Here is a 15,611-nt window from a genome sequence, read left to right on the forward strand (position 1 = left end):
GGCTTTTGTAACGAGGAGTCTAATAAATGCAAGTTTGATTCATAATTTACAAAAATGGAAATAAATGATATGATGTTGCATATTATTAGGAAAATTATTGTTTGAAATACATGACACTTAGTAGCAAGTAAACAAAAAAACCCATGAGCCAACCTGTACATATGAATTAAAAAACTATATGAAATGTATACATGTCGTTACAAATGCATACATGTTTTTACCTAATTGACAAAATAAAACTTTATTAGGATTAAGGTCATTGTCATCTTCCTTATACTTCAGTCTGTGACAAAGTAAATTCAATTTTAATATCCACAAAGTTTATAAAGAAAGCAACAAGAGGTAAACCTAGAAGACAATAGTTACCCCTAAGTTAATCTTGTGCTAAGACAGTAAGTAAGGATAAACAGAAATACATGAACAAGGAAACAACAAACCCAAAATACAACTTAACAAAACATGAATATTTTAAATTAACATGAAGGCTTTACTGTCAAAAGAAGCCAAGTGTCACCTTTTAAACAGTCCAATAGAGTGAGGTAAGATATAAGCTAGGCTAAACTTTAATATTTGATGTTTTTATTTTCAATTTATTTAGTCCTACAAACATCTGATTCATGTAATGCAGTATTGTGAATCAGATGAGAAAAATAACATTGAGCAGTTTTTAGATTAAAAATAAATTTAAGCATATTGTGAATTAAGTTGTAGGTTGGTGTTAAGAGTAAGACATTTATAAAAAACGTATTTACAAGTCTATTTTTGCCTAATGTTAGCCTAAATTTTAATAAAGGTTTATAAACTCTTTCCCCGCCAGCGTTTTTAAAAAAAGTTGCCAGCCAGCGCCAGCGTTTTTCATGATTTTCACAAAAGTTTAATGCCTTCCAGAAAATGTTCTTCAAATATATAAACATACAATATACCAAATGAAAGAACAGGGGCCCGTTTCAGAAAGGTGGTTAAGTGAAAACTCTGAGTTTGTTAACCCTGAAATGAGGGAGGTAGGTTAAACCTGAGACAGCGGGGTAAGTCAAGCCTGTTTCAGAAGGAGAGGTAACTTATACTCAGAGTCTGTTTCCGGAGTAACATACTCTCTGAACCTAACCTGGTCGGGAGCAGGTTTTATCCTGTAAACTCTTAGTTTCTTGTGGTCTCCTCCCCTTTTTTAAAGGAGTAGCGGTGTTTAATCTTGTTAGTTGCTTTAGTAAATTCATTAATTGCGCACATTTTTATTATGTACACTGTAAAATATTTTAGCTGTCTTTAAGTTATAATGTAATTGCCAGTGCAAACCATTTTAACTTACTACTTTATATTTTTATATATTATACTAAACTTTCAACTAAAAAATTAAAACAGTAAATTGAAATGACTTGTAAAGCTAATATGATATACTTAGGTGCATAGATGGTCTTAGTGACTAAAATGTCATGTACTTTTATAGAGAATCCTGTAGATGATGATGTTGCATTCATTTGTAGAAAGTTAGATTTATGTTGCGAGTGGATTTTGAGATCCGAGTGGTTTTTTGTCATATCCACTTACATTTATGTGAGCGAAATTATTATTTTTTGCAGTCATTTTAGATATATAAATATCCTTATATTAATATCAGTCTTTGTGGTGCTCTTACATCAATACAGTTGTCTTGACATTTCTTACGTTTTTGCTCGTCATTATCGCTGGTCTAGTGGGTAGCGCTGTATGCAGTAGTTAGTGCAGACGTACTGTCGGCAATCGGAGTTCGAATCCCGGCTCAGAAATTTTTTTTTTTATTCATGACAAACATTTGTAAAGTTCGTAGCCTTATATTACAAAGTATTATGCTTGATTTCATTTTTAGCTGAGCCGCTGTCATCTTTTTGTCCATGGGATTGCATCTGCATGTAAATGAATATAATAACGTACAGTCCTCAGTTTATTCGGATATTTTAACTGTGATGAAAAATTAAATGTACGCATTTACTAGAGTAGCAATTTACAAAAACAACTCTTTTCTTTAAGGGCAAAAATACCTGATTGGGACATCCCTAATATTTAGTTCTCCATGTTTTGTGGGATTATGTATTTCATTTTATTTTAATTAGATTAGTTAAATAATGGATAAAAACAATGACCTAAAAATGATTGACATACAGTGATTAGAAAGGATCCCAGATAACGGGAACGAATAAAATGACATGGTCCAGTTAAAATTACCTTAAATTATCTTTACAACATACAATTTTTGTCGCTGGGAAGAACCCACTATGTTTCAACAATGTTCAATTGTAACCTTGCCATGAGGAATATGAGAATAACAAAGTTGAAACGTTGTTTGGTACATTGTTAAAGCAAATGTGCTACGGTCCGAATACATTTTCATATCGTGCCAGTGGGTTCGCAACATAATAACCACATTTTTACGTAAGTCAGTTAGAAGTAATCAAAAATGACTGACAAGGTCGATGTGATCAGGATTTAAATTGCAGTGAAGATCCTGTCCGAAAATGGCTTTAGTGGACAGCTCTTGGTCACAACTAACTGGAAAGTGCAGCAAATTTATTGATGATGGTCCAAAGTCTGGCTTTGTGAGACTTTTTGTTTGTCTGCTTTATGCCTGCCTCGAACTTGAATGTCACTAGCTGGATTTACCACACATCCTTTTCTGTAATAGTGATCCAGGAGATCTGCCCAAAGATCACTGCATTTCAACAGGTCACTGTTACCTGAGAAAAACAAAACAAAAATAATATATATATATTAGGGCTGGGCATAGATAAATCTAGATTAATCTCATACAAAATAAAAGTATTTTTGGCATAATATATAAGTATGTGCTGTGTGTAATTATTATGTATAAATAAATAAATACACGCACATTCATATGTATTTAAGAAACATTTACATGTTTATATATATTTATTTATATTTTTATATATTCTATATTAAAAATAAATGTAAAAAAATTATATATAAGTAAAACAATTCTGAAATGAATATATGAATGTGTGTGTGGTTAAATATACACAATAATTAGACACAGTACACCGCATATATTATGCAAAAAATCACTTTTATTTTGTATGCGATTAATCGCGATTAATCTTTGCCCACCACTAATTTATATATATACATACATGTGTGTGTGTGTGTGTGTGTGTGTGTGTGTGTGTGTGTATAAGCATGTTTTACTCTTTACCCAGAATGCAAAGACCATCTTGTGCACGAGTTATGGCAACATTGGCCTGATTTGGATCAATAATAAATCCAAGTCTTTGCCTCAGCCAGGCACTACTGGATCCGTGATAGTTTATGTCAGACACAAGGCAGGAACGCACAGTTGAGAGGATCACATATGGCCACTCACTCCCTGTACACAAAGCAATTAAAACTTAAATCGATTTTAACTCAATGAAAGAAGTGCTGTTCCTAAACTTTCCCTTGGCTGCTTTGTGTTAGGGTTATGTGTTTTGTCATGTCTTTTATTTGTGACTTGTAGTTTTTATGCATGGTCATTGTAGTCTTTTACCCCCCTGAGGACTTAAAGTTTATTGGTCCTCTTGAGAAGTTTTGATCTGCACTGATATCTGTGCTTTTTTCAGTTGCTTAAAACATAATAATAGCAAAAGTCCTATAAACACTGTTGTCAGCACAAACTGGTCTACAATAATATATCACTCTTGTTAGTTCGGTTATGTACTGCATTATTTCAGTAAAGTTTCTGGATGGGCTCATTTTACACGCAAGACTCTGATATATCACATACTATGGATGTCTTGTACAGCGCAGGGTGGATATTTTACTGGAAAGCAACAATGGCGTATCGTTCTCTTCCATGAAAGCCGAAGTAAACATCGGATAATAAATAAACATTTGTCAGATTTATTACTTTTGTGGACTACAAATGCAAGTTGATGTCATAATGGGAATGCCTGGCAAAGAAGATTTACAAACACAATTTTAAACAAAGGTATGTTGTCCCCTTTTGATTTTCATGTTCTCGTTTGCAGTCCTTGCACAAATGAATGTACAGTGAATGCTAAAGCATAAACTCGCCACTCCATTTTTGTCTTTCATTTCGATGAGTGAAAAGTAATATCCATACTTCCAGGAGAGAACGCTCATTCTATCCGCACTGTCGGCCATGATGAAGTTTAATGATTCATTGCGCCGCCCGTCTTGTCTGCAAGTGTTACATTTTTTTTAAACACAGAGTAACGTGAGTAACGAACTCATTTAAATATCAGTAATTGTAACTGCGTTACTTGATTTTAAAAAATACTTTGTTACATGCTCTTTACCGCTGAAAGTAGTGGAATTACAGTACTTTGTAACGCATTACTCCCATCACTGGCAATGAATTGACACAAAAAGGGTCTCTTAAAATACAGCATGAACCAACCTAATAATGCACAAAATAAAAAAAAAGAGGTAAATCACAGTAACTCACCTTGGCTTTTCATAACTGTGCAAACGGTGACATTTGTAATACCATACTTCTTTAGTTGTTTTCTTATCAGATACACTTGTGCATTGTAAGGAGTTAGAATTGCAATATTTTCAGCTTCAACACATGACTGTGTGATCAAAAGTTTTGCCACACGGACCTGGAAAAGAGTAAAGACATTTGTTAAATGGGTGAGAACATGCTTAGCAAATAATTGTAATGCACCTTGGAATGCATGTGCTGTAAGTCACTTTGGATAAAAGCATCATGCCAGATGCGTAAATGTGAATCACACAAAGTGATGACATGGTTTTACTTTTTTTGACAGAAACAACTCAAAAATCTGTCATAATTTTATTGCTTCAAATTGACTTTTGAAGAACATATAAGATAATGTAAAGAATTTCTAAGTTAACTATTCCATTAAACATTTAAAATTCTAAGTTGTTGTGCCAATAATTTTGACTTGGGGACAGCATTAGACTGTGACTTACAGCTTGCTTTGCCTGCTCAGTGTTGGCCACTGAGTTCTCGTTCCCCATTTCTGTGGATACCACCAAACTGACTTCTGTCCCTTCAACATGGCCAAACAAGATTCCTGTAGGAATTTTGTAGCTGTTAAGGAGGTAGCAGGGTCCACGTTTACCTTCGGTTTTTAGTTTGCCATCATAAAACTGTCCTGATGGAAACCTACAAATTTCTTCACGCTATCATACGGAAAAGATAAAAAGAAGAGAATGAGCACCAAGATATGAGGCAATTAATCAGGCTTGTGGAAAATACATTCCTGTACTACTCTTTTTTTTTGTTATTACCATTCTGTACTGTGTGTCCAACATTATGGCTAAATCCATGTAGCGTTCAAACAGAGACTGCTGCATGCCCATCCTTTTAACAATGGCACACTGCACTATTGGTCGCACCTGTTTGTGGTCACCTAACAACACAATCTGATCAAGAAAACTGGTTAGACAATGAATTTTCAGGCAATGTAAAGCTGCACATATGTACAATGTAAAGCTGCACTGTATGTTACTATCCTATTGTGAACACAAATATATACAATTTGAGGCAATGGACCTAATCTGAGGGGCAGTGGCAGACCTAAACCAGGCAGTGCTGGAGACCATGGGAGATCTGGCAGGAACCTTGACACTGCACAAACTGGGTTCACTATTTGGGTCCAGGAGTGGGCAAACTTTAACTTAAGGGCCACATCAGGTTTTAAAATTATTGAAGTACCGTATACTATGGGTAGGGATGTCCAGATCCGATTACGTGATCGGAAATCGGGCCCGATCACGTGGTTACAGAGTCGTTTGGAATCAGCCGTTCAGGACTCGGACACATGGGTTTAAATTGGGCCAGGTTGAAGTTGATTCTTACAACTTCCTTCAAAGTTTGATCAATTGTGCATAATGACATGTGCAACAAATGCATATAGGGTGTCAGACTCATAGATTTGCATAATTTAAAGTAGGGATGCACCGAAATGAAAATTCTTGGCCGAAACCGAAAACAGGAAACCAAGGCCGAAAAACCGAAACACCGAAATAAATTATTATGCCAATTATTAGTACAATTGCATTTATGGCTATCATTGTGTACTAACTTTACTAGGGGTGTGTGACGAATAAAAAAACCTCACAGTTTGGATCACATTACAGTTTTTGAGGCACAGATCAGATTATTTTTTGGATCAGCAAAAAGGTGGGAAAAATCTAATAAACAATAAAGAAATTGCAAACATTTATAAAAAAGAACAAAGTTGTACATTAATAAGGTCTGAAATTAGCATTTTAACACAACTGAATGCTATTTTCACATATTATCTGTTCTGTTGTCAGACATATAGTGGCGTTTTCCCAGACAGGGATTAGACTAGTCCTAGACTAAAATAAATATAAGAGCTGTCCAAACTGAAAACATCTTGCACTGACATATCTTTAAATACATCAGTGCCTTTAGTTTGTCCTCAAAATGCACACAAGTAATGTTTTTAGTAAGGCATGTTTGTTTAAACTAATTATATTTCCTAATTAAACTAAAGTCTAGTTCTGGCTTAAGCTAATCTCTGTCCAGGAAACCACCCCAAAGACTATTAAAATAGTGACTAAACATGACCCAATAACCTTGTGTTTAATCCAACCAGCTGTTACTTTAACTACTAAAATCTAAAATCTTGATTTATAAACGAGACAACGCAGACAATTCGGCGCAAATTACAAAATTGCCATTACACAGAGTTACTACAGAAGGAATGCGCGGGCATAGGAGAGAGAGAGAGCTCGCGCAAAAGCACATGGAGAACCAGTGTGTGTGGGAAAACATTGCTAACCTTTCATGATAAACTCGAATCAGTCGTCTTCTCTGTCAGTAACATCTGACGTTTACGTGAAAATGCAAGTACACAGAGGAATCCGCATGGAAAACACATCCAACTTTTAATTCTTTCACTCAGTGTATGAGAGGCGCTGTCTAGGGGCTTCACGCACAGAGAGAGAGAGAGAGAGAGAGAGAGAGAGAGAGAGAGAGAGAGAGAGAGAGAGAGAGAGAGAGAGAGAGAGAGAGAGAGAGAGAGAGAGAGAGAGAGCGTGCACAAGAGAGGCACCACCGAGCGCTCACAACAATAAATTAAGCCGTTCTAAATGAAAATAAAAATGTAAATGTTGCGACCATTGTTGATTTTGTGGCGCACACAAACAAATAAATGTATGGTTAACACTGCCAGGAGCAGAAGCCGCCATTACGCGAGATTAATGTAAACAGCGTGACGCGCCGCGTAGTCGACGTAATCTATGACATTGACGCGCCGTTGCAGCACTATTGAGCACAACGGGGAGGGGTGGGAGACGACTGGTCACCGTGATTGAAACCCAAGCGCTAGCGCACAGATGGGAGGGGCGCGGTTGACATTCATTTTCTGTTTACATTTTCGGCTGGATTTTTTATTTCAGCCCGAAACTGATAATGCCATTTTCGGCCGAAATTTTCGCCGACCGAAATTTCGGTGCATCCCTTATTTAAAGTTCAGGTTTTAAAGTTTGGGTCAACCTGTGGCACAGCTTTAAAACTGAAACTTCTATCAGGGGTCCAAAATGTCACCCCTTGATCCCCCACTCCCAACAGAGACTCCCCACAAAACAAATCGCAATTTTACCCCTGTACATACGTATATAGTATATACCATATATATTCTTATTCTTTCTTAAGACATCTATAGTTATGTGCTGGCTCAGAGTTAGACCCTTTTGATCCACAACAGCAACGCGTGCTGCATGACATCCCTTTGTTGCAGAGATGCTACATAAGTGCTATGTTTGTTCACAGAGTTGTTGAATGTTGAACTAGGGTGAATGAACTAAAAATGTTTACGCTCTTCTTTAATTTTTTTTATGTATTATAGAAGTATCGTATCGGGACTCATATCGGTAGATACTCAAAATCGAATGACTCGGACTCGAGGGCAAAAAAACTGTAAAGTGCATTTCAAATTCAGTTTTTCACCAGATGAGCAGATTAAAACAATTCAATATAAAACACTTTGGTATGTTTTAGGTATGTTTCTAACACACAGCTTTCCATTTTACAATCCAAAATAATCTGCTGTTACTCTAAGTTCCTTCCAGTTGCCATGGAAGTCGAAATATCGAGTTCATAGTCTTTGTGGGTTATTGTGTGTTTGTCAGTTCGTTTTCAGTTTTGATGTGAGTTTTATTGTAGATCTTTGGTGTAACTGCTGCTAAAGTACATATACGAAAAGGTTCTGGGCAGCGTTTCAGGAGTTTTAAACTGCACCTTCTACATCGGAAAGGCTGCACGTTTTTGGCAATAAAAACATTTAGCGTGTTTGCTAGTATTATTATACAGTATGTAGTGTAGTGTCTGTGTAATGGTTTCGGCGTTACCTGCTCTCCATCGTAATTTCATGCCCGAACTCGTCAAAAGTGTAATGTATTGTCATATCCTGCAGAATTTGCGCCAAGCAATGTTTAGTCATATGTTTTATTTCTTCACATTTTGACCACTGCAGCTATAAGACTAATTTTAGATCCCAACACCAAATGGAACCATTTTCTAATTTCTTTTGAATTAACATCTGAAACCACCCGACTGTGTGGAAACAGAATTCTCACACCCCACCTCACTTATTCGTTTCTCAATGTCTCAGAACAAACTGTATATAGAATGCTACATTGAATCTGAATCTGGTCTTGTTTGGTATCATGAAATGTTTCAAGGGTTTATTCATATGACAACAGAATTCAATGTTAAAGTGTAACAATAAAAGTAAGCAAACTTCAATCAATGCTGGGAGACACACCCCAGCTTAAACCTGTCCACCAATCACCCTCTGTATGCATATTAGGCCCCCGAATTTTTTAACAAACGCTTAGGTTACTCACCTAACCCCGGTTCCCTGAAATAACGGGAACGAAGCATTGCGTCAGTTAGCCGACGCCACGGGGGAAACCCCTGCCCACTCCGCGACCGAAGCCCACTAGCCAACGTCTGCAGAAAATACCCGCGCGGTGGCAAACACGGGGAAATACGTCAGGAGCTCACTATTATTCGACTGAAGCACGCTGCCGAATAACACTCGCTGCGTAGACGTTTGTAGCACGGCCAGCGACGCAATGCTTCGTTCCCGTTATTTCAGGGAACCGGGGTTACGTGAGTAACCTAAGCGTTCCCTTTCAATACGGTTCACTTCGCATTGCGTCAGTTAGCTGACCCTATGGGGGAACGTAATCCCATCCCGCCGTGCATACACAACGGGCTGAGGTGCCCTTACCGGAGAGACAATGCATGTGGCCGTATACCCAGCGTGTACATATATATGGTGCTTTCACTTACGCTCGCTAGAGCTGAGACAGTTAATATGCATACAGTGAAGTTTCTAAACGCACCAAGATGCATATATAATAGAGCACGAGACGGCGTGTTCCCTGAACGCGCCGCTAGCTTGTGCATGATTTATTAATAGGTAGCCATGACGGTGAGCTCGCTGCGCACCGTGAAGGCATACAGAAACGCAGTCACGTGAACATTAAGCCAATAAGACCTGTGCTTGTAAGGCTGGGACATCCAGGCTATAAAATCTGACAAACGTAGACAGCGAGGACCAGCCGGCCGCATTACAAATGTCAATAATAGAAATCCCCGTAGACCAAGCCCACAATGAAGCAATACCACGCGTGGAGTGCGCTTTCAAACCGACAGGACAATGTTCATTCAGGGAGGCGTAAGCTAAAGCAATGGCTTTGACGATCCATTTAGATAGCCTCTGTTTAGTGAGCGGCATACCTAAAGAGTGTTGCGCGAAACTTACGAACAGCTGATCTGACTTCCGGTATGAGGCAGAACGGTCCGTGTATATTCTTAGCGCTCTGACGGGGCAAAGCGTGTTCGGGGTTTGTTCGCCGTCCGCCGGTGGGACCACGCAGCGCTTTCAGAACTGTGGACAGATCCCAAGACGGGACCGTGTTAGGTCGCGGTGGGTTTAGTCTGCGAGCGCCTCTGAGAAATTTAATGACAAGGTCATATTTCCCACGGTGTGACCGGCGATAAGGGCGTGATTCACCGTTATTGCCGCCACATACACTTTAAGCGTCAAGGGCGCGCGACCGCTGTCCAGCATTTCCTGTAGAAAGGAGAGAATATGCTTCACTTCACAGGTGTTTGGGTTTAAGTTTTTCGTCGTGCACCAATCTGAAAAAATAGACCACTTTTGAGCGTAAAGGCGCCTGGTAGATGGGGCCCTAGCTTCTGATAGAGTATTTAACACTCGTCCTGAAAGGCGTGACGGTTGCCGTTCAGAAACCAAACGTGTAGATTCCATAGCTCCGGCTGTGGATGCCATATCGTCCCTCTCGCCTGAGATAGGAGGTCTTTCCTCAGCGGTATTGGCCATGGTGTTGATGTTATCAGCTGCCATAGGTCGGGGCGCCACGGTTGATTGTGCCAAAGCGGGGCGATCAGAATTATCGCGTATTTCGTCTCTCTTATCCTCCGCAGGACCTGTGGTAACAGAGCCACCGGAGGAAAAGCATATAGAAGACACGCTGGCCATGCTTGCGACAGGGCATTGTGGTGTCTCGAGAAGAAGATCGGGCAATGCGCGTTCTCGTCGGATGCAAACAGATCAATCTCTGCTCGGCCGAAGACGGTCCATATTTTCTCGACCGTCTAAGGATGCAGTCTCCATTCTCCCGGCGGCGGACCGCTGCGTGAGAGAATGTCTGCACCCGTATTGGCTACACCTGGTACGTGAGTCGCTTTTAACGAGCGTACATTTGCGTGAGCCCATAATAAAAGCCGTTTTGCCAGCCTGGATAGGGAGCGAGATTTCAGCCACCCTTGGTGGTTTATGAATGAGACCACCGTCATACTGTCCAACCGCACTAGAATGTGTTGATGTTGGAGTTTCGGTCGAAAGTGCCGTAGCGCTAAGATAACCGCCCACATCTCGAGGTGGTTGATATGTAGCTGAGACAACTGGTTGTTCCACGTACCGAAGGCGGGTTCGCCATCGCAGTGCGCGCCCCAACCCGTCGCAAATGCATCCGTAGTCACCACTTTCCTTCTGCTCACGTTGCCGAGCTCCATGCCCGAGAGGAAAAGGTGAGAGGATGACCATATCGAAAGCGCTTTCACGCAGCTGTACGTGATTTTGATTAATAAGTGGCCCGACAACCAAGCACGGGGCGGAACTTTCGCTTTCAAACAAAAATGAAGCGGTCTCATGAACAGCATTCCCAACGGTATTAGTGGGGATGCTGCTGCCATCAGACCCAGCATTTTTTGGAATCGTTTGAGAGGGAGATGTGAACCCGCTTTGAATGATGCCGCCTCGCATCTGACCATGAGTGCGCGTTCCTGTGTAAGCCATGCCCGCATCTTTAACGAGTCGACCGTCATGCCTAAGAACGCGATTCGCTGGGTGGGGGTAAGTCTCTATCGCGTCTTTTAGTAATAAAGAACGCACCTCTTCCCTGAGGATCTGCATGCGATCGTCTGGGACAGTGGTGTAGAGAACGCCGCGAAACCGGGGTTGTCTCCGAGCGAATTGAAGTGAATAACCGTGTTGGATCACGTTTAGAATCCAGCCCAGCATACTGGGGGTGGATTGCCAAACGTAAAGTTTGACGGCGAGCATCGATATGCTTATAGACGGTAAGCCGTGTGTGTGTGTGTGTGTACAGAGGAGGAAATTTGCTCTTTTTGTGAAAAGGTAAAAAATTGTTTTTCGCTGTTACAGCGGGGGGGGGTGTCCAGCGCCCGAGCGCGGGCTTTTGAGAGCGGGCCGGCCGAAGCGGGACCAGAGCCTCTTTTCCTCCTCAGACTCTCTTCAGGGAGGCTGCGGTGGCGCCGGGTCCAGCGTGATCCGAGGGCGGGGACCACGGCGTCGAGGCGGGCCAGCCGATCGTGCAGGACGCTGGCGCTTGACCTCCGGTTCAGCTCTCTGCTGGGGTTGAGCTGGCGCTGGCTTAGGGCGTTGAGCTGGCAGCGGTTTTGGGCGGCCGGTCTCAGACACTGAGGCGGATCGTTTAGGAAGGAAATGCAGCACGCGGGGGATGAGCCGGCGTAGACTCGGTCTCGGGGCGTTTTTCAACTTCATGGCTCCGCTGCTGTTTAGGCGGGAGAGCACGGGAAGCCTTCCTTTTGAAGACATCGAGACGGGAGCGCAGCACCGCGATGGGAAGCCGTTCGCAGTGGGCGCAGCCCGCCTTGGTGAGTACGGCCTCGGCGTGGGCAGGACCCAGACAGATGACGCACTCTTTGTGGAAATCCTCCACAGGCAAAGGGGCTCGGCATGAGCCGCAAATGCCGAAGAGACATTATCTCAACGCGCTTCTGCTCTTTTAGATGAAATTCGCTCTTTTATGCTCAACCGGAAAGCGGCAGGGGATCACGCTGGTGTGTAGTAATCCGCTGCAGTGCTCAGATCGACGGCGAGTAAGGGCTTCTTCTTCGGAGCAGCGAGAAGGTTCGCGTTGAAGGAGAAAGTAATGAGCTCCTGACGTATTTCCCCGTCTTATATAGGGATGTGTTTGCCACGCCCCGCGCGGGCTCAAACGTCATTGGTCTGTATTTTGTACAGACGTTAACCAACAGGCCCCAGTCACGGAGCAAACAGGAGCCTCCCCCACAGCATCAGCCAACCGACGCAATGCGAAGCGAACCGTATTGAAAAGGAACCAATCACTAACAAAGTTCTATCATTATTACAATGCTTTGTTCTCTCTGGATATTTAAAGGTCTATAAAGGATTCAGGTGGAATTTTCAATATTTAGAAATGCACCCCATGATGCTGTGTTTTGGCACAACATTGTGTATTTTTATTTTACTTTAAGGGATCTGTAACCAGATCTTCATCCTTTCACCAGGTATGCATCTTGATTACAACTGTTTTTGTATTTTGTTATGTTTTACATTTGAATTGATGTGAATTGGCTTCTGAATTATGTTTTTCCTACCTGGCTAATAAATTGTTACATTTGGATTTATTCTACCTTACTCTGTAGTGGCTTAGAAGAGTCAATAATACAAAGTATTACGATATATCTTTTGTCACCATAAATCTACAACCGGGGGATAAATTCAAGCGAATTGTCTTTGATTTCGCTATACCAAACTAGACGGCGGTAGTTGAATAAATAGAATGATCAAACATTTATCCAAATTCCACAATTATATCTAATTGATCCATCATTACGAACAACGAGATTTTATCTTTTGGAGTCAGATAAAACAACCCAAATTACGTCATGTTAAAATGTCATTGTTAAGCACCAGAGAAGAATGAACGCGCTAGAATCCTTCCCATGCCGATTGGTTTCTGCCATTGGGCCAACAAATGAATGATATATCTTTCTCTTACACTGCTGTGTGCAACCAGACAGTAAAATTAAATTATGTTAACGGTTTGTCACTGACCAGCGACCACCTGCGGAACCAGTTTAATTCGATTACCCGTTCACATACCCCGATAGTATTTATATATATAAATATATATGTATCTCTCTCAAGGGTTATTTCCCTCCTAGGAGTTTTTCCCCTGGACTAGCCAGGAGGGTTTTTCTCCCAGGGGTTTTTTCATTCCCTGGAGAGTCCGCCACCTTTGGCTTAATTTACTACTTAACTGTATACGTTACATTATTACTATGCTTGTTTTTCTATGCTTTTCATACATCTATGAATGTAAAGCTGCTTTGAAACAATTAACTATTGTGAAAAGCGCTATATAAATAAAACTGAATTGAATTATATATAAATCACAATATATAAATACTCTTGTTATATACTCAAAAGTATTCTTACATTCCCAAAACCAAAAAAGTACAATAAATCATGATTGCAATACTTTTAAAGTACTCACCTGTTGGGGATTGTGGGCAACCAAAGGAATGAATGCCTCTGGTTCTGTTGCCATGGCACATTCATCAATGAGTATCTGTCGGAAATCTATGACCTTCTGTAGATTGGGGTTTAGTGCTGATGAGCAGGTGCAAAGAATTACATCATGCTTCTGAATCTCATGCCGATAAGCTTCTTTCAACAAATTCCTGTATCTGCAAAAATTACTTTTTATTTTTATTTTGTTCATTATAACACACATAATGGCATTAGCTGTTTCTCATTTCATTGCACATTATCAAATCCTTTATCAAACATGTTTTATTTCTACATCCAAGGCCTGGTTTGCAATTGTATCATATGAAATAAAATTAATGCATATTCTTTACCAACATGCACAATATATATTTATGATTTGGTCTTAATTCTTCTGCTTTCTGTATGTATATAAATATTTGAACTCTTGCAATATGCGACTGCAATCGCTTATGTCTTAGAAATGGCCAGTAGACATTTGCCACAGTCCGTGTTCTCCTAAATTGTAAATTAATTGATCTATTATAACTGTCTTTGTAAAGCGTCCTTGAGGATGGAAAGGCGCTATAGAAATTAAACATATTATTAATTTGTTAAGCATGCTTTGTCTTATACTCACTCTTCTATTTTATCCTCAGTCATGTTCTCGTAAAGGTCATTTATTTTTTCTGAAAAAGGATTCTCAGGCTTGCGGACAAGATACATCAGGGTAATATCTCTAAGAACATTAGAAGAAAAAAATTAGCTGTGACTTTCACAGTATCTCAACTGACTTAAAAAAATAGTGTAGCTTTTCCAGTAGTGAACTACATTTTCTGAAACGTAGCATTTTAAGTATTGTATTGTCCAACTACGTCTTTATCTATCTTTGATTTAGAAACTGTATGAATCTCATGAATAGTTATGTGGAAAAAATATACTTGTATATTCTGTAAAGCTAATTTCTTTACAGGTTTTCTTCTTCTGTCCCTAACTTTTATGTTTAAATGTATTTTGTGTAAAGCTGCTTTGCAATAATGCAATAATTAAAAAAAATGTGAAAAGCACTATAGAAATAACATTCACTCATTCCCCACCAGCCTTTTTTTTTAAAGTTCCCCGCCAGCATTTTTTGTGAAATATATCAATTAAAAACAACAGACCCTCTGCTTTCAAAGAAAGAAAGAAAGAAAGATACAAAAAAAAAACAGGGAAAAAAGTTTTCATCCTATCTTCATTTGTTCTTTTTGATAAAGGGGAAATAATTAAGGGAAAGCAGCCAGAGAGAGCACACAATAGATTAGACATGTCATGAAGCTGGTTAACTATTTAAGTTAGATAACATACTGTATAAACTTTAAAACTGCCCACAAGAACACTGGTATTACCTGACGTTTCTTTATTAAGTGTTTAGCTTCTTTTCCAGATTGATCATCAGCACCTCAGTTTTGAGCTTCAAGGATCTTACCTGAGTTCCTTTTTTGGCTTTTCATCACGAAGGGATTTGCGACAAAGCTTTAGCTCACTGCCTGGATATGGGAACTCACGCATTTCCATTTGATCACAGTAGATTCTCAGAGGCTTGAGCACTCCACTCAGTTTTAGCAACTGCTCTGGAATACAAAACAGGGTAATGCTGTTTTACAAAACATGCTTTCCTGTGTAATATGTACAATTAGGTATAAGACTAAAACCTTATTAGTGAGCCACTAATGCAAATGCTTCTGCCTGCACATCTTTATCAGTGGTTGAAAAATGTAGGTTGTATGTGTTTGTTGAAGTGCAACAAGATGCAAAATTGACCAC

The 15,611-nt window shown here is 40.0% G+C and overlaps 1 protein-coding gene across 4 annotated transcripts in view; it reads right to left on the minus strand.

The window, feature by feature from the left end:
* Positions 1–999: 999 nt before the first annotated feature.
* The window catches only part of LOC129432148 (3'-5' exoribonuclease HELZ2), a 122,178-nt gene continuing 107,566 nt past the window's right edge, over positions 1,000–15,611 (minus strand). For all 4 annotated transcript variants that reach the window (XM_073859230.1, XM_073859233.1, XM_073859232.1 and 1 more), the window contains 8 exons: positions 15,274–15,418; positions 14,446–14,544; positions 13,813–14,005; positions 5,245–5,379; positions 4,924–5,136; positions 4,433–4,589; positions 3,182–3,352; positions 1,000–2,708 (listed from right to left, as the gene is read on the minus strand). In XM_073859230.1, the coding sequence (XP_073715331.1) occupies positions 2,542–2,708; positions 3,182–3,352; positions 4,433–4,589; positions 4,924–5,136; positions 5,245–5,379; positions 13,813–14,005; positions 14,446–14,544; positions 15,274–15,418 (1,280 nt within the window). In that variant the 3' untranslated portion in view covers positions 1,000–2,541. The remainder of the gene's footprint in view (positions 2,709–3,181; positions 3,353–4,432; positions 4,590–4,923; positions 5,137–5,244; positions 5,380–13,812; positions 14,006–14,445; positions 14,545–15,273; positions 15,419–15,611) is intronic.

This window comes from Misgurnus anguillicaudatus, chromosome 21 (genome assembly GCF_027580225.2).
Source record: "Misgurnus anguillicaudatus chromosome 21, ASM2758022v2, whole genome shotgun sequence".
Lineage (NCBI taxonomy): Eukaryota > Metazoa > Chordata > Actinopteri > Cypriniformes > Cobitidae > Misgurnus > Misgurnus anguillicaudatus.